At 55.3% G+C, this 18,372-nt stretch overlaps 2 protein-coding genes across 5 annotated transcripts in view; one reads left to right on the forward strand and one right to left on the reverse strand.

Moving 5' to 3' along the window:
- The window catches only part of Tesc (tescalcin), a 31,804-nt gene extending 20,585 nt beyond the window's left edge, over positions 1-11,219 (forward strand). For 2 of the 4 annotated variants that reach the window (XM_005078992.4, XM_040731697.1), the window contains exons 3-8: positions 2,388-2,468; positions 4,032-4,171; positions 5,888-5,949; positions 6,051-6,158; positions 8,753-8,800; positions 10,946-11,219. In XM_005078992.4, the coding sequence (XP_005079049.1) occupies positions 2,388-2,468; positions 4,032-4,171; positions 5,888-5,949; positions 6,051-6,158; positions 8,753-8,800; positions 10,946-11,023 (517 nt within the window). In that variant the 3' untranslated portion in view covers positions 11,024-11,219. The other 2 variants (XM_040731698.1, XR_005871100.1) reach the window with 2 other exon arrangements.
- Positions 11,220-16,493: 5,274 nt separating this feature from the next.
- Fbxw8 (F-box and WD repeat domain containing 8) overlaps positions 16,494-18,372 on the reverse strand; it is a 97,700-nt gene continuing 95,821 nt past the window's right edge. The window contains exon 11 of the mRNA XM_005078994.4: positions 16,494-18,237. Coding sequence (XP_005079051.1) covers positions 18,099-18,237 — 139 coding nt within the window. The 3' untranslated portion in view covers positions 16,494-18,098. The remainder of the gene's footprint in view (positions 18,238-18,372) is intronic.

Raw genomic sequence — 18,372 nt, forward strand, 5'->3', positions numbered from 1 at the left:
TTGCCCTGCCTGGGTCCCAGTGTGACTCCCCAAACTGGGCGAGCCTGGGCAGGAGACTGGCTCTCTCTGTGTCACACCTGTTACTTCAGGGAATCATAGCCCTGGTAGGTCGGGTCTCCCCCAGGTAAGATACATGTTGCAGGCCTCACAGCTCACACAGCCATTACTCCTGTCATATGAGCAGCGACCAGCAAGGAGGGGGGGGGAGCTCTGATGATCTGATTGTCTCCGTGGTAACCTTGACTGCTTCTGTCCAGGGTTCTGGTTTCTCTTGCTTCCTCCTGTGGTTGCTGGAGGTTAGCAACTGAGTGGGGGCAGGGATAGAGCCTTTGTGTGTCTGACCCCAAGGCTCCCTGTGTTCCCTCTGGGTTGCCCGTTGCAAGGGCAGTTAGCCCTTATCCTGTGTGGAAATTCCCTCTGTAGAAATGGATGGTGCTGCGGTTTTTTAACAAGAGCAGGGGAAAGTTTTCAGTAGTTTGTGGAGCACTCATTCCCATGTACCACCCAGCCACTTAAGCTGCACTGTCACTTTAAGCATCCCAGAATGACACCCACCCCCATCACCCTGGAAACCAGGCGCTCTGCTGGCTTCCATCCTGAGCATGATGTTCTTGAGGCTCGGTGGCAGTGGCAGCCAGTGTCCTTGCTTCATTCCCTTGTTTGGTTAGGTTGTCAGTAGGCAGCGTCTGTGCAGCCCAGGATGGCCTTGAACTTGTGACCCTCCTGCCTCAGCCTCCGCACTAGGATCTCAGGCACGCACCACTGTGCTGCTGGGGCTGCAGATTTCACTCACTTCTTTCCTTTTAAAAGTGTTACTGTATGTCCATACGACTTGGTGGAGTCGGTTCTCTCCTTCCGCATTTATGCGGGTTCTGGGACCTGAACTCGGGCCTCCAGGCTTGCACGCATGTGCTTTTACTGGCTCCGCCGTCTCACCAGCCCCTCCATTCCTTTTCCACCCTTCCTGCCCCAAATCTATTTTTTGGTCATATCGTGGCACCCATCAGAGTGGGACAACTGTCCAAAGTGTAGTCTTCTTCCAGACTGGGCTCTGGTCAATGAGGAAGGTGGCTGTGCACAGTCACCAGCTCCTGTTTGGCTAGATGCCACCAGTCCGGCCACGAGGGAGGGAGGGGCAGGAAGCCACCCAGGGGTGGTGAGAACAGGAGAGATCCGGTCACCCGTTTCTGCTTGTGTTTGGAGCCGGAGGCCCCTCTCCTGTGAGGTGAAGCCAGAAGGGGACAAGGGACTGTTTGTGGAACCTCCCAACTCAAACAGTCTCAGCTCCCTGCCCCAGCCTATTCCTGTGTCACGTCCCCCACTAATATCTTCAGGGTGTGTGTGTGTGTGTGTGTGTGTGTGTGTGTGTGTGTGTGTGTGTGTGTGTGCGCGCGCGTGTTGTTGTTTTTAATCAGCCGACCCCTCCCCATCCTGGGCATTCTTTCTTGTGCCCTGGAGTACTGGGCTGTGCCCTAGGTCCCTTGGAACTCACTGCCATGGAGCAGGCACAGGCAACCTGAATGGAGGCTGGGTCCCTCCTGCTAGGCAGGCAGATGGCACATGAGCCTGCCCAGGGCGTTGCTGCTGCTGGGTCTCTTGTCTTTATTGAAGTGAAGCCCACACACCTTACAGCTCAGTCGTTAAAATGCACAGCAATGCCAGTGTCTCTGCAGGGTTAAGTATCCAGATATTTGTCACCCAAGGATAGCCTTTCCCCTTAGGGGTCCTCCGGCTCACCCAGCTCTGGGCCACTCCTCTCCTGCTTTTTGCCTCAGTGACTGAGCCTGTTCTAGACACATCATTTAAGTGGAGTCGTGACCTTTCACCGCCATTGTCTTTCCAGCAAGGTCAGCCTTAGGGTTCATCCTCCTCTAGTGGGTATCGGTGTTGCAGTTCTTTTCCTGGCTGTGTAATATTCCCCTGTGTGGACAGCCTGCAGTCTAGCTATCACTTTATCTGGTAGCAGACATTTGGTTGGCCCCTCTGTGGTTCTCATGAGGTTCCTTTGGAGACTGCCTGTGTGTGCTCGCCTCTCTTGGCACATACTAGGAGGTGTCAGGTCCTGAAACTCTCAGACACCCCATTCCCTTTCAGCCCTTTCAGCCAGTGTCTTACTGCTGGGAGCCCAGATAAGTCACCCCAAGGTTTCCCCGCCTCATCTCCGCGGATCTTGTCTCTGTGCATGAGTGCGAGAGTCCCACCCACCTCTTGGGTTCTTCCAAGTGACAGGCTCCCTCATTCTTCTCACCCTCCACCAATCTGTAGGCAAGAGGCCTGAGGGGAGAGGGTGGGGCTGTTGGGGACAAAGTGGCACCACACTGCATGTGTCCCATGCCACTGATGACCACTCTCTTGGAACTTTCTCTCCTGTGCATCCTGGAATACAGCAAGGAGAACTTCAACAATGTCCCTGACCTGGAGCTCAACCCAATCCGATCCAAAATCGTTCGTGCCTTCTTCGACAACAGGTGAGCACCCTCCCCTGGGCAGGCTGAGGGGGGGACGCCTCTTCCATTATGAAACACAGAATGGGGGAGGGATCCTGGGTTGTCAGGAATCTTTCTCTGCCCTGCCAGCCTTATGAAAGCCCAGCCTATAGCTTAGGCTTGCCCACCAGCTCTCAGAACTTAAATGAACCCATTTATTTTAATCTACGTTTTTGATGAGTGGCTCATGGCCTCATCTTGCTGTGTCCTAGATATCTCCTCCTCTCCCTCTCCCTCCTTGGAAATCCCACCTCTGCCTCCCGCCTAGTCAGTACTGCCCATGCTGCGTCCTAGATAGCTCCTCCTCTCCCTCTCGCTCCTTGGAAATCCCACCTCTACCTCCCGCCTAGCCATTGGCCGGTCAGCATTTTATTACACCAATCAGAGCAGTTCAGCTTCACACGGTATACAGATATCCCAAAATGCTCAGCTCTCCTGAGTCCCTCCACGTCTGTTAGTCATTGCTGGCTGTGTAACAAATGACTCCAAAGTTAGCAGCTGCTTTGGGTTTTGTTTCTTTACGTTTGTTATGTGTGCACAAGTTCATGTATGCAGGTGTCCATGTGTGTATGCACATGTTCATGTATGTAGGCATACACATATGTGTATGTGCACATTTGTGTATGTAGATGTACATGTATGTAGTGTGCACATGTTCATGCATGCAGGTGTACATGTATGTATGTGTGCTTGTGGAGGCCAGAAGACAATCTTAGCTGGTATTCTTAGGTACTGCCCTTGTGCTGAGACAGGACTTCTCACTGGCCTAGAGCTTGTCCATTTGGTTAGGTTGGCCAAAGGAGCTCCAGGGATCCTCCTGCCTCCACCTCCCCAGAAGTGGTATTACTGGCACACACCACAACCAAACCCAGTCATGCTTGCCTGACAAGCACCTCACCTACTGAGTATCTCCTAGACCGGCTCTATACATTTTATCCATGACTCTGGGATGGAACCCAGGCTCTCGGGCAAGCCCACTGGGATCTGCCCCCAGCCTCAAGCCCAGCATTGACTTCTCATGGCTTCCGTGGGCCTGGAGGCCAGAGTCAGACTTGTCTCCCACATGTGATCAAGGCTAAGGACGGGGGTACACCTCACCGGCTCAGGTGCTGAAGGCGCGACCTCATCCCCAGCTGGTGGGGCTCTGGAGATCCATGGATGATGAGGGCTCTGATCCGAACCGATGGGCCTGTCATTTGATGGTGTTAATGGAGAGTAACTGAGCTAGGCTGGGGCCCAGTTGGCGGACCATGAACCCTGCAAGGGGGGGCTGTGGCAGGCAGCGGGGTGGGATTCTTGGGAACATGCATGCAGAGGGCCATGTTGTCGTGTGTGTGTGTGTGTGTGTGTGTGTGTGTGTGTGTACACTCCATAGTATTCCGTGTGTATAGAGGTCAGGGGGAGTTTATAGGGGTCAGCTCTTTTACCAGGTGGTCTTGGGGCGGTGAGCAGGTTTGGCAGCAGAGCGACACCTTTACCCACCAAGCCATCTCAAGGGATACTTCTTATGTACTGAGGCCCTCCCTCTCCCTGCTGCCCTCTTAGGAACCTGCGCAAGGGACCCAGTGGCCTGGCCGACGAGATCAACTTCGAGGACTTCCTGACTATCATGTCCTACTTCCGGCCCATCGACACCACCCTGGGCGAGGAGCAGGTGGAGCTGTCCCGAAAGGAGAAGCTGAAATGTGTGTGCCAAGCCCTCAGAACTCGGGAGTTCCTGAGAGCAGGAGGCTAGGCCATGTTGTGGGAGGGAGGGAGACAGCCGGGGACATAGCCTGTGTCCTTACACCACCAGTCCCCCAACAGCAGATGTTGGTGTGGCCTCTCTTAAGCTGTCCCCCAGTGTCCTCATACAAGTCCAGCAGCTTCTGACAAGTCCAGCGGGGTGACATACTTTAAAGAGACCTGGAGTTTTACTCGAGGCCTTCTACTTAGCTGTGACTGTGGACCTGGGCATGGATGCTGACTGTGAACAGGGCTGGCTGTGGGGCTGAGGCCTCTGTAGCAGGCAGAACCTTGTATCCGGGGCTGGGGAGCCTCCGAGCCTGGGCCCCACACCTGCTCCCCTATGGCATGCTGTGAGCATCTGTGGTAGCCCTCTCCTGAGGTTCCTCTTTAGGTCATCACCTCTGGGAAGCATTTATTGGCTATCCTGGCTGGACAACAGCATGGAGTCACGTCTCCTCTCAGCACTGTGATCTTTCCCACGACTCCTGACGTCCCTCCCCACCTCCTCAGTCTCTAAATACCCAGCTATGTTTAGCACTGGAGTGCATGTGAGGGGCTGGTGGCAGCAACTACGCTGGCTGTCTCCTGGGTCCCCTGTATTGCTGCTCAGGAGGTCCCCACACTCCACATAGTCCATCTGAGGGCTGCGATGACGGTCATGCAATCAGGAATACAGGTCTGAGCCAGTTCAGGACCCCTGTCTTAGCATGTACAGGACTTGACAGACCACCTGTGAACTGGGCCGTGGCACCCTGATCTCACAAGGTCAGGCTAGGACATCATGACCGGGAAAACTGTGTGGTTTTGGACATTTGGTTCCTGAGAGATGCCAGAGCAGAGTGTGTAGGAGGGCTGGGGTGGCGGGGAGCAGTCGCTCAGCACCTCATCTCTGTGGGCTGCTGCCAAGGCTGAGAGAGGCAGCCAGGCCCTGCTAAGTCTTCTGCCACCCTCAGGATCCACCTAGTTATCAGGATGTGGGCAGTGTGGTTGGACCTGGCTTTTTTCCCCCAGAGACAGGGTTTCTCTGTATTGCTTTGGAGCCTGGCCTCAAACTCACAGAGATCCGCCTGCCTCTGCCTCCTGAGTGCTGGGATTAAAGGCGTGTGCCAACCCTGCCTGGCCAAGGGACCTGTCATTTTAAGATAACACCCAAATGTGGCTGGAGAGATGGTTCAGAGGTTAAGAGCACTGATTACTCTTCCAAAGGTCCTGAGTTCAATTCCCAGCAACCACATGGTGGCTCACAACCATCCATAATGAGACCTGGTGCCCTCTGCTGGCCTGCAGGGACACATGGAGGCAGATGTTGTATTCATAATAAATCTTAAAAAAAAAAAAAACACCCAACTGGCTTTGTGCTCATGAGATGTCCAGCATTGTCACATGTCTGAAGCGTAGTGGTGGTGGCAGGGATGCCTGCAACTCCCGTTTTATAGATGGGAAACCAAGGCTTAAGAGAGGTCACTGGCTCAAGGCACCGCACTAGGAGGAGCCCAGCTAGGTCCTGTGGCCTGCGCCTTTCTGCCCTAATTAAGGCTTTGGCATCTGGATCTTGCCACAGTGTCTTGTGTTCAGTTTGGTGTAACTTCTGAGCAGGAGCCTGAGGGAGAAGGGAACACAGGCTCCACTCCTGCCTTCACCTAACTGGCTTCTACCTCCTCGACTGCCCGCAGTTCTGTTCCATATGTATGACTCGGACAGTGACGGCCGCATCACCCTGGAAGAATATAGAAATGTAAAGTATGCTCTCTTGGCCCTGCCTGGGGCTTCTGGCGCCTCCCCCTCCTCGGACCATCGTGGAGACCCAAGGTCACCAAGTGTCTGCCCCACTGGCAGGTGGTGGAGGAGCTGCTTTCTGGAAACCCTCACATCGAGAAGGAGTCAGCACGATCCATCGCAGATGGAGCCATGATGGAGGCGGCCAGTGTGTGCGTGGGGCAGATGGTGAGCACCCCTTGGGGTAGCGGGAGGGAAGGGCGGAGAGCGGGACTCCACCGACAGATCCTCCCATTCCGTGGCCCCGTTGCCTTTCCTGCGGTTGGAGTCCTGTGCTTCTTGAAGGTCTCGGTGGCAGGAGCCAGGTGTGTCCTCCTGCTCTAATGAGGGCCTGGCATGGAGCAGAGGTCAGAACCTATTGCAGGCTCTTCCTGCCCCTGGGAAACTGCAGCTCTGGAGAGCGGTGTGACACAGAGAAGCAGAGCTCACAGTCTAGGTGGTGCCACCATGGCCTCTCTTACCCTGTGGGTAGCATGGCGGAGCACAGGGCCCCAGGAGTTAGAGAAGTAGGAGTTTCTCAGGCCTTGACAGCAGGCCCAGCACCTTTCCTTTGTGGAGACTGTTGGTGTTGGGGGGCAGCTGAGGGGTGGAGCAGGGATCTTCCCTAGCTGGGGGCCTCTCTTACAGGGTGGGGTGCAGCCCAGCAGCACTGGGAACACCTAGGGCGGATAGAAGGCTACCTCCACGGCCGGGCTTCCAGCAAGCTCTGGTCTCCTTGCACCGGTGTTGACAATAGCTTCAGAGCAGAGGCGACTCCATGCTGGATCCCGCCCTCTGTGCCCCTTGCCTGTCACTGGGGATCCTTGAGCTGCCCTCCTGGCTTGTTTACCTGAGCTTCTCTCAGACAGGCAACTGGCCCCAGTAAAACCGCCACACTTTGCATGTGAACCCCCTCAGGGAGGGACTCTGGCCGGGTGGAGAACAGGCCTCCCCCTTGTAACCTGGGCAGAGCCAAACACCTATTTGGTTTAATTACTCTCTCCTCTAAATGACTCCCCATCCCACTCCACTTTCAATTGGCGATTTTCATAATTTGCTGTAGTAAAATTGTTGGCAGTCGGCGCCTGCCTCACAAGTGGAGACTTCCCCAGTGCAGAGCCCCTGTAGGGTGGTGACGGAGCCAAGGGAGCCTGGCATGTGTGTCCACCTCTGGATCCCATGCTGTCCATCAGCCAGATCAAGACAGACCGAACTCCGGCTGAGCTGTGGATCAGGGTGGCCACCAGTTTCCCATGATGGTTAACGCTTCCCACCACGCTGCTCACCAAAGACCAGAGAGCCTCTCACCGCCCCTGCTTTGATGCCCTTCCAAAGCTACTTATTGACTTGGGCGGTGACTCCCTAAGTACTGTCTCTAGACCATGTCTGTGCAGGGATCTTGGTGGGTAGAGGGAGGGGCTGCTAAGTTGGGCTCCATCCTGGGCTTGCCATCTCCCAGCTTCTGTCCATGCCAGCACCACCTTCCTGCTGGCCTCACAGTGGGGTCGAGTCTATAATTAGCTCTCCTCACCCAGCCTGGGAGCGTGGTGCCCTGGAGGAGAGGGTGGCCACTTCTCTCTCCCCCTGGGGACAGGGCAGGCCCAGGCCAGTGAAAACTGAGGGTTTTATGAAATGTTTTATGAAGCAAACCCTAAAAGAACATTGACCCTCGCCCCCAGGAACAATCAGGAGAGGGTGAAGGTCACTCTCTCCATGCTCACTTGAGGCCCTACCCTGTAGGGAACCACGCTTGGGGGCTTTCCCTTTCCAGTGCCAGTGAACATATCACATGTGTGCCTTTGCTGCCTTGATGTGTTGGGTCACTTGTATTTGGGAGGTCTGGGATTTGAACCCAGTGCCCCATGCATGCTAAGCTCAGGCTGTACCACTGAGCTCCACTTGCAGTTTCCCCGGGCAGCCTTGATGGGACATGGTTCACCTCCCCCCCCCGGCACACATCTGTCCAAAGGGCAGAGAGGGGCTGCCCCTTCCACATCCATGCCGGGAGCTGCAGGCACTCGCTCCTTGTGGGTTCCTGTTTCTTTTCTGCTGAGAAGAGTTAGCCGCTTGATAGCCATGAAGGGCCAAATCCTGGTAAAGCACTCTGGGGGCAGTGCAGGGGATCCTGAGTACCCAGCAGGGATCTTTGGGGTCCTGCAGTGGTGTTCACCCTCCCAGGGGGATGCTGGCTGGAGTGTTTTGGAGACTTGCTCAGCATTTCAGGGGCGAGGGCCAATGCTCTTTTAGGGTTTCCGTTTCAGAAAACATGTCATAAAAACTCCCAATTTTCCACTGGCCTGTCCTGGTAGGTCCCTTCTGTCCCTACGGTAGAAAGAACACAGCTGGAGACTTGCTTTGTCAAACATGCTAGGCCCTGACTGAAGCCACACTCTGTCCCCTGCTCCCTGGTTATCATGGTGACTCATTGGTACAAGGGCGACCACAGGGGGACTTCCATTCCCTTCTCCTTCCCCCTAGTGGGCTGTGAGCGTAGATTAGCCCAGAATAGTTCTGTTATCAGTAGAGGGAGCTGAGACAGGACCCAGGCTGGTAGGATGTATCTTGGTGGCTGGACATTTAGGGACAGGGTGAGGTAGGTTGTATTGGGAAGGAGGGCCCATGCCTGGGGGTTCACGATCCCCCACACCCTCCTGGGGGACCCTACTGGGATGAAGCCTCAGTCACTGTTGGGGTTCCAGGAGACTGTCTGTGCTCTGGGTGTTTGGAGGAGGTGACCTGGGTGAAACCTTGGCCACTCACTCCCTCTACAATCTCGTCCTCAGGAACCAGACCAGGTGTACGAGGGGATCACCTTTGAGGACTTCCTGAAGGTGGGTGCCAGGGGGAAACGATGGAAGGGCCTGGGCATAAGGGTTCCAGGACACCATGAGGACTTTGTGGAGCTGTGGCTGTAGGCAGATTCCCAAGTGCCCACCAGTGCTGTTCTATAACGCGGCCTTGGAAACCATATAAACTGATTCCCTTGGCTTTGTGGAAAGGGTAGTGTCACTGTGTGGTTCCTGACCTCAGCAGTGCACAGGTAAATGGGAGAAGTCAATTTCTCTCCCTCTGGACACTGGCGCCCTTCCTAGGAGCAGTTGCTTTTCACAGTACAGCAGGGATTCTGGAAGATTCTGGAAACTGCCTGCACCTGGACAGACACCAGCATTCTGCAAGCAGACTGGAGTAGACCACACACTACTGAGTCCTGCCTCTTTAGTGTGTCCTGATAGGAGTTTTAAGTGGCTACCCACTCGCCTGTCCTCCCTCTTGTGATGGCATCTGCACCCATCTGGTGGGCAGCCTTTACTGTCACAAACATTCTAGGGCTGGGAGTTAAGATTGGCTCCTGGCTGCTTCGACGACTAAGTTATCTGGAAGCAGGAAGAATACTAAAATCATCTCTCCAAGGCCTCCTGGGCATGGAGGTGGGCAAAGAGGTCGGGACACAGGAGGACCTATGAGCTCCCAGTCTAGCTTACCAGCATGCAGGCCCCGCCAAGGCTGGCACTTGGAAGGAGCCTGGTGCCTCTGTTTGCAGAGCCAGGGCTGGTCACTGTCCTCTAAGTCTGCCCCTCAGCCCAACCGAGGGAGGCCGACTGCAGGCCCCCAGACAGGCAGCACAACCCCTATCATGTCAGAGGCCCACACCCAAGGCTGGACAAGGGGTGTGGCAGGGAGATCAGGAGCTGCTGGTGTGTGGGTTTGCTCAGGCTTGCACCGGGACCTGCTCATCCAGGTACGCCATGCAGAATAACGGGGTAGGAGTATCAAGGAAGAGGACGTAGTTGCTTTGAGCGAGGTATGGTGGCACCCTGAGTGCGATCTTAGCACTTGGGAGGCTGAGGCAGGGGCATCTGGAGTTCAAAGCCAGCCTGGACCGGAATAAGAGTCTTGGTGTGGCAAACCAATCCTGAGGCTTTCTCCATGGTTCTTCAGAAGTTAGCTCCCCTTCTTTGTCCTTTCCTGGGGCCCCCAGTGACTGTGCCCGCTCCCAGAACTTAGCTGAATTTGTCATGGAGTCGGGGATCTTTCTCAGAGAACATCTCAAACTCCCAACCGTTGGGGCTGCTCAATGTGAAATGGAACTCTTTCCATGTCCCCACAGGACCAGTGCAGGGGACAGTGGGAAGCCTAGCTCCAAGGCCTGCCTCACCCCAGGAAGCCCATCGGGGCACCTCTATAGATGCTGGATGACAGCTTGGCAGTGTGGCACCCCAACATCAGAGGGAGACACGCCACCTGCCTATGTTAGGTTCCTCTGTCCCTCTGTCCCTGCTCTCATCCTGACTCCCCACGTGCGCCCCCCACCTAATTGTTAATTGCCAAGGAATGGGAGAGGGTGATCTTGGGAGGGACAAGGCTTTGTCTTGTAAATGGTCTTGTGAACTGAATGTCCAGGCCCTAACTGGCCAGGGTTGACAGTCTACAGCAGTGTCACTCGATACAGATTGCTCTACCTGAGCACAAGTGTATCTGAGCAGCTGGACCCCTATTCCACAGAGGTTATGGCGACCACGCTGGTGGGTTATTTAATGATGCTATCTAATGGAGCCCGCCATGTAGTTTACATTAGTGCTCCTTGGATGAGGCTGACCTTATCTGAGTCTGGAAAGGGGGAGGCATGGAGGGGCAACCCTGGAATGACACTAAGGAAAAGGAGGCTGTCGTTGGCATGGAACTGAGCCCGTTGTGGGGTGTGGGTGAGATTGAAGAGCCCACCCATGGTGGAGCTTGGATTCAGGACTTCATCCTAACTTGCCATGGTGACCATCTCGGCAAGAACCAGAGTAACCGGAAGAGAGAGCTGGGAGTTGTCCCTCGCTTAGCTCACAGCCTTGGAACCCATCCCGCTTCTCATTGGCCAGGTGGCTCAGTTGGTGGGGCTCAGAAGGGGGTGGGAAGGCCGAGGACCCGGCTTGGGCAGGTGTCAGGCAGTGGTGGGGTGCCTCCTGATGCCACTCCCTCCGTTCCAGATCTGGCAAGGGATAGACATCGAAACCAAGATGCACATCCGCTTCCTCAATATGGAGACCATCGCCCTCTGCCACTGACCTGCCGCCACGGACGGCGCAAGGGAGGGGGTGGTGGGAAGCTGGAAGAGGCCGAGGCCTGTGGTTCCGCCCTTTGCCTAAGCTGCTGTTGACACTCCGTGCCCCTCCCTTCGCTTGTCCTTCTGGAGGAGTGTGGTGTGGGACTCCGTTGTTTTTATCTCTAATGATGACAATAAAGGTTTCCTAAAGAACCTGACACCCCCGTCTGTCCGTCACATCCCTTAAAGGAACCCAGGCCTTGTTGACACGAGGCTGATTCTGAGGAGTGGGCAGATTGGTGAGGAAGGACCGATGGATGTCCTGTCTGTCTGTTCCTGTGTGCCATCTGTTTTCTCTTTGAAGGATTGGGCATCGACCTGCGGTCTCCACCCAGGGGAAGCCTGGAAGAGCCTGTCTGTTTGGGCAAGCTTCCTGGGCGGTGGGTGATGGGGGCATTCTCTCAGCGCCATCATGGCTGGTTGGCTGCTGACGCCAGCTCCTGATGGTGGATACCTGCAACCGGGGATGCCACAGTTCCTCCTGATGCCATGGATCCAGCTGCAAGCCCAGGACACCCCAGTTCCCAGCACAGGGAGCAGTGAAGACCTGAAGTGCCTATTGCAGGTAAGGAGCTCGGCCAGCTCTGCTTGTCACCTCTCATTTCAGGACCGGTGGGGGCGGGGTGGGGCCAGTAGAGTGTCTGGTGGTGAGACCACCTGTGACTGTACTGTCCTGGCTGCTGCCCTCATGGCACATGGCTGGCTGGCGTTTGCTCTCCAGGTCAGTCTGTTTCAGGATGGCTTGTGGAGTCTTCCTAGACTCCAGAAAGTTCTCTGGGAGGCTGGCACCTGCTGCTGTTGGCATGCTTAGTTAGGCTTCTTGTTCACATTCTCAAGAGTGAGTATCCTCGGTCTCGTTTGTGTAGTCCCAGGTTCTAAGGGGCCACAGAAGGTGTCTTCACTCCATCCCGTTGTTTCCTTCCAGATCCTCATCATGCATGTGTAGGTGAATGTGGCTACAGATGTTTTTGTTTTTCTCTGCATTTTTGTTACTTGTGTATGCGTGGGAGTGCATGTGGGCTAGAAGAGGGGCTCAGTCCTTTGAAGCTGGAGTCAGAGGTGCTGGAAGGGCACCTGGCTTGTTATGTGGGTGCCAGTATCCAAACTCTGGTTCTCATGATGGCACAAGTGTGCTTAGCACCGAGCCTCCCCTCCAGCTCCCATGCTTACACTTTAAGTTTTGGTTGTTACTAGTTCGAGCGATGTGTGAGCATGGGTGCACACACGCCATGGGGTATTTGGAGGTCAGAGGACAATGGGAGTCAGTTCTTCCTTCCACCCCGTGGAGGCAGGGCCTCTCCCCATCTGTGTGCTGTGTACCCCAGGCCAGCTGGCTCCCAGGACTCTGGGCAGCTGCCCCGTTTCCGTCTCCCATTCCGCATGAGCTCTGGGATTACAGATATGGGCCACCATATTCAACTTAAAAAAGAAAGTGTGTATGCCCATGTGAGTTTGTGCACGAGTGTGGGTGCTCCAAGCAAAGAGAGTACATCAGACAGACGTCCTGGAGCTGGCGTTCTAGGCAGTTGTGAGAGCCTGATGTGCTGGGAACTAAACTGTCTTTTCAGTCCTGCATCCATCTTTATTTTATTATTACTTTTTACATGGGTTCTGGGGATCAGGCTCTTGCAGCAAATGCTCTTACTGCCCGCACCATCCTGCTGGCCTGGTACATGCATTTTAGTTTTGTCGGTTTGATAAGATAGTGGTGTCGTTGGGGCGGTGACTCATGCCCGGACAAACCCTAGCAGCCTACTCTCTGCCTGTGGGCGCTTGTCACGGCTGAGGGCAGGCTGTGTCTCCATGGTGATGTGCCAGATTGAATGGCTTCTTCTATAGGTCCCTTCATGCTGCTGTCCCCGAGCGAGCTGTCTGAGTAGGTTCCAAGTGCTGAGTTAGTCTTCTCCTCAACAAGTGTTCTACTTAACACATACAGGGTGGGGGACGGTAACTCAATGACACATAAGGGAGTCCCAGGTTCACATTTGTCAAATTAGTATTTTATGTTTAAAAGCACAACACTGAGTGACCAATTATAGGGACATGCAGAGACTATGCTCAGGGGACTGTGTTAGGACCGCTGTTGTGTGTGTCTGTGTGTGAGAGCGAGCGTGGGGGGTGGCTAGTTTGGTTGCTATACTGTATCACATTAGTAAGTGAGGAGCTGAGGGGTCTGCAGGTGCTCTGAGCAAGAACTTGGCAGGCAGGGCTGGCCTCCATGTGTTGGGCCTGTGACTGATGCTGGACCACACCCATCACCAACTGCTCATCTCTGGACTGGTGAAGACAGAGGTCCGTAGGCATTGCCAGGGCTGTGCCTCTGAACGCAGGTCCTCTGTCTGGCAAAGGCCTGACAAAGCAGCAGGCAGGAACAGATGTAGGGGCTCCAGCCTCCCTGCTCAGAGCCAAGCAGACCCTGCCAGCTTCAGGGAGAACCCTACAATGGTGCCCCCACTCCACCCATCAACTCGGGGGCCTCTAGATTTCTAGCACTAGGCTTCTAGAAGGCCAGCAGGTCAGCCTGGGGACGTGACGCATGGAGCATCTGTAACTTGGCTCCCCGGGCTTGCCGGCGCTCCCTGCCATGGTGAGTGAGCAGGGGCTGCAAGCTCAGTAGGCAGCCATCGCTTTGGCATCTCATGGGCCTTGGTTTCCTGAGACTCCCATTTCAGTAGTGCGTCCTGCTCAACAAAGGCAGCCCATGAATGTACAATGGCTTCATGAATGATGGATGGCCTTCCCTCGGCCCTTTCCTGGAGTTCTAGTCGGGAAGCTGAGGCTGTGATGGACGCGCATCAAACGTGCTTGCGCTTGCTTGTGTGTGCTGCCCGCTGAGGGCCTGCTAATGTCTTTGAAGCCCTGGGCACGGCTAATCCAAACAGCTAATTAAAATGAGATTGACTCACTGGGAGCACAATCCTCCAGGCATTGAAGCAAGCTCGTGTGTTCACAATCACTGGGACCAGGCTCGGCCGGTGTCTTATTCCCACTGCAGAACTTACCTGGAGTACTACCACTCGGCTCTGCCGGCATGCTCTGCCACAGCCAGGTGGGATAAGGACCATGAACTGGTGCAAACCTGCTCGAGGGGGTGCAGGCTAATTCCTTGGTATTTCATGGGGCTTCTGGCCTTGGAGCAACAGGAGCCGAGGGTCATTGCCCTGGGCAGTCCTGCCATGTGGGCTGTGTGCTCTGCAGGTCAGGGAGGAAGCAGACGGATTGTTACCTGCAGGACGGCTCAGGGTATCTACCCTGCTCCAATGCAGCCGAGGACATGAGCCAGATGAGGCGCCTCAACCAGCAGCATGAAGCAGGCTACGTGCTGAGATTTCTTTCCGGACAGGTGAGTGCGTGCAGTTCATCAAGCATGCTGGTTAGTGATCTTCATCAGGGACTGTGGTGACTAACCGGGTGGAACCTGATGCCAGGTGTCTGAGGGTGCTGATGAGAGGGAGGGCTGGCTCAGGGGCTGTGGGCGGAGCTGGGTCTGCTGCTGGGCAGAGGTCTGATATGCTCTCTACTCTACAGCAGTCAATCTGTTACCAACTTTGGTTTGTGTTTCTAGAGAGGGCCTCAAACTTAAAATCCTCCTATCTCAGCCTCTTGAGTACAGGGATAACAAGAGGAAGTCACTGTGCTCCACTTACAAAGTTGGCTTTTTTTTTTTTTTAAGTTTGGTGGTGGTTTGAGGCAAATGTTTAATCTGAAAGGTTTTCTGTGATGCAAACATCACAGAAATGTCTTGATGGATACCTGCAGCCTCCTGACAAATGAATTATGGGGAAGGGACAGAGCGAGACTAGAGCATCTTGCAGTTCTGACTGAAAAGTTTCTGCATCCCATAAGCCTCCCCGCTGACACAGCAATCCAAATCAAACTGAATTAGAAAAAGCCCACATTTAATGGGTAAAATGCTCCTGGATGATTTTCTGCCCTCCCCCAAGAGTGACCAAACTGCTTTTTGGGGGGCAGTTTAAATACCCTGTGGGAGTGATCTTGAGCATCTCTGGGGAGGAGCCCTGTTTCTGGGATGGGGCAGGGGAGGGAGAGAGAGAGATGGGGGAGGGGTATTGAGGTGGAACTTCCACCAGAACACTCCAGACTCTTTGGATATATGGATGCCAGGGGCTGAGGTGGAGCTTATACCAGAACACTGATCCCTTGTGGGGAAGCAGGTTCTTTAACACTTGAACAAAACTACTGGGCTCTGGTTCCCACATGTGTGGGTTGTGCTAACGGCTGAGGGCAGACCCTTGAGTCTGACCCTGAATCCTGTCCCCATCTGCCTGCAGTTGACCAGGCTAAGGTCCGCTGAGCTGGAAGTTGCCCAAGAGGGTGGACGGAGAGGCAGAAGTGCAGGTCACGCTGAGGTTTGGCAAACACCTGCTGTAAAGGCTGTCCTCGCATGCCATGACCTTGAAGAGCCTGTGCTGGAACCAGGCCACTTTCCATGGCATCAGCAGCACCTTTGTCTGCCTGTGTTATGGGCTGGCTAAATGCCAGCGGGACTTGGTGCAGGAACACAGCCAAAGGAGGGCTCAAAACCCTGACTAGGGCAGGGTGGCAACCGTGATGCCAAGTCAGCAAGGGGCAGGCTTGTCTCCACAGGGAAATGGTGGCACTCCAACAGCCCCTGCAGTGGGCAGTGAGGTTGAGGGGTGTGTCCTGTGAAGGGTGGCTATGACAGCAAGGCTCAGCTGGGCACGGGCTGGAGTTCCTTTCCCTTTCCAGGGTGAAGTTCCCTAATGCAGAGCAATAGGCAACATCAGAGGCAGGCTGGTGCCCAGGAGGGAATCTGCCACGGCACACACAGGCTGGGCTGGCCAAGTCGCCACAGGCCTGCCACAGTAGCCAGGTAACCATCTGGCCTGGATGTGTGGCCACAATGCCACAGCCCATGCCATCTGCTACTTTAAGCAAGAGCTCACGAGGAGCAGTGTCTCTGTCTGAGCCACTATCTTGGGGCCATTATCACCTGAAAGGCCCTTACCAGGGAAGGTGGTTCACAACTCGTGGTGCTGCCACTGCCATTAACAAGAGGACCAGGGCGTGCCACCCTCTCCTGGAGGGGCTGTGAGCCTGGGGGGGAGGACTAAGCACTTCGTCCTGGGGTTGTCTGTGGGCTTTCCAGTTCAGGAAGAATGGAAACTCCACTGCTGGGAAAGCTTGGTAATTCTGTTGCTCAGCTGAAACCTGAGACCATCTTTTCATGGGAACTGCTGTCTGGGCCTCAGGAGAAGCAAGGCTGCTCATGGTCTGCATGGACAACCAGCTCAGTTACAACAGCAGCAAGCCCAGCCTACGATGACCACACTCTCCCCAGACCCTGCCCTGTATGCGGTCACGTGATGATAAACCATGGAGGAAGGCTTAACAAGCAGCCAGGGGTCAGCACTGTGCATCCTTGAAGGCGCAGAGAATGAGGCCACGGGTGAGTTCAGAACCTTTAATAACAGAGCAGACATGGCCGCGTAAGGCAAACGGCAAGCTGCGGGTTCCCAGGGGTGTATCCTGATGCCTCCTGGCTTTCAAGGCAGCTAAGGGAGACCACTTGTCCCCTACCTTGTTAGTGGGTGCAGCGGCAGCAACCCCGGAAGTCTGTGGGGACAGATCTCTGGGTAGGTCTGCTGCTGGCGGGGAGAGGTGGGGGTCCTCCCAGGAGGATAAGCTGACAGAACACCCAGAGCTGCTGTGTGAGGAACTGTGTCCCCAAGTGCTTTTCCTAATGGGGCAGGGGCAGGGGCAGGGATGCTTGAAGCTACCCTAGCTGTCGGCCATGCCGCTCTCTTCACTCCAGTCACCTCTGCACCTGCTCCCTAAGCTCTTCAATGGTGCTGACTGAGAAGTTAAGTTTCCCTGTGGCCCAGCTGCCGCCCGGGAAAGTTTGAGAAGACCTAAAGACCAAGCCAGCAGGGGCCATCAGCCCAGCACGAGGGAGCTGCTGCCTGCTGGCACTCTGCAGTGTGGCTCAAAGTCCTCCCCGGGAGGGAGGGGCCTGCAAGGAGGCCTTGCTCAGTTGCAGCTGGCTCTGTGTGCCTGTCCTGCTAGACCCTGGATGTCTGAGGCCTCTGGCTGTCTTAAACTGAGAAACCCTCATGCCACAAAGCCAGGTAGTGTCTCAGTGGCAGACTTACCTAGCCCACACGAGGCCCCAGGTTCCATGCCCAGCCCTGGGAAACAAGGCCAGAGTACAGTGAGCGCTCTGCTGCAGGGGGGGTTGGAGGGGGGGGAGCTGCTGCTCTCAGTATTACTCTGGCTTAGAGGCGGGTCCACTTCCCTCCCTCTAGAGATGCAAGCCCTCTCAACCCCTCTAGCACCTTTTCTGAGCTGGTATTGGCTGGGATAGGGACTCTGCCTGATGTGTGGATCTCTGTACAGGGTTAGGTGCCTGGTCCACAGGAATTCTGAAGAGCTCCTCGTGTCTGTGCCCAAATGTTTTCACTGACTGGGTCTCCTGGCCACTGTGTGTGGATGTGCCTGTGCCATTCTGCAGGCAGAGTGAGTGTCTGTCGAGAGCACTGACTGCTGCTGCTTTTGGGGTGCTGAGGGAAGAGGTGACACCAGCCAGGCTCCGCCCACCCCTATGGAGTGGCCCTCTCCTCCCCAGTGAAGGAGGGCTGTTTCCTTGGTAACGTAGAGCAGCAAGTGAAATGGAGCAGTCCTCACACAGGTAAGGGGCCGGGGTGGGGTCAGGAGGCCACTCTTGAGTGCTTGCCTGCCTGTGTGAAGCTCTGGCTCCACCCTCAGCAACATACACAGGAGAGTAGTATATGGATGGAGGGAGGGGTGTCTCTCCTGGCGCTGGCTGCTGTGGAGGAGCGCTTTGGGAAAGGTTAACTCAGAGTCATCAGCGGGTACCCCCAAAGCCCTAGGTGGGAGCAGACTCTGTAAGGCGGCTCCAGAGGCAGCAAGGCTGGTGGCCACAGGCCACCTGGGAGGGGGCACTGTCCCCAGGCTTCCACTTTGTGCTGCAGAGGATCCCTGCAGGTCTAACACTTGTAAGACTGGCCCTTCCCACATCTCCATGAGGTAACGCCCTAATCACAGGGGAAAGACAGTGCTAGGTCATAGCTATACCCAGCCATGGTGTCACAGGGTAAGCGGCAGACAGGAAGAGAGCTCTGAAAGGCCAGTTGGTCCACTGCAAACTCATAGGCACGGATCAGGCCACGATGTCTAGAGGAAGTACAGACAAGCACCAGTCAGCAAGGCTGCTGCGGCAAGGGGCATGCACAGCCTAGGCTAGCCCTCCACTGTGAGAGTGTGCCTTGAGCACACAATGCCAGCTATGCACACACTGAGGCCCAGCCT

The sequence above is a fragment of the Mesocricetus auratus genome, unplaced genomic scaffold (genome assembly GCF_017639785.1).
Source record: "Mesocricetus auratus isolate SY011 unplaced genomic scaffold, BCM_Maur_2.0 Super-Scaffold_100025, whole genome shotgun sequence".
NCBI lineage: Eukaryota > Metazoa > Chordata > Mammalia > Rodentia > Cricetidae > Mesocricetus > Mesocricetus auratus.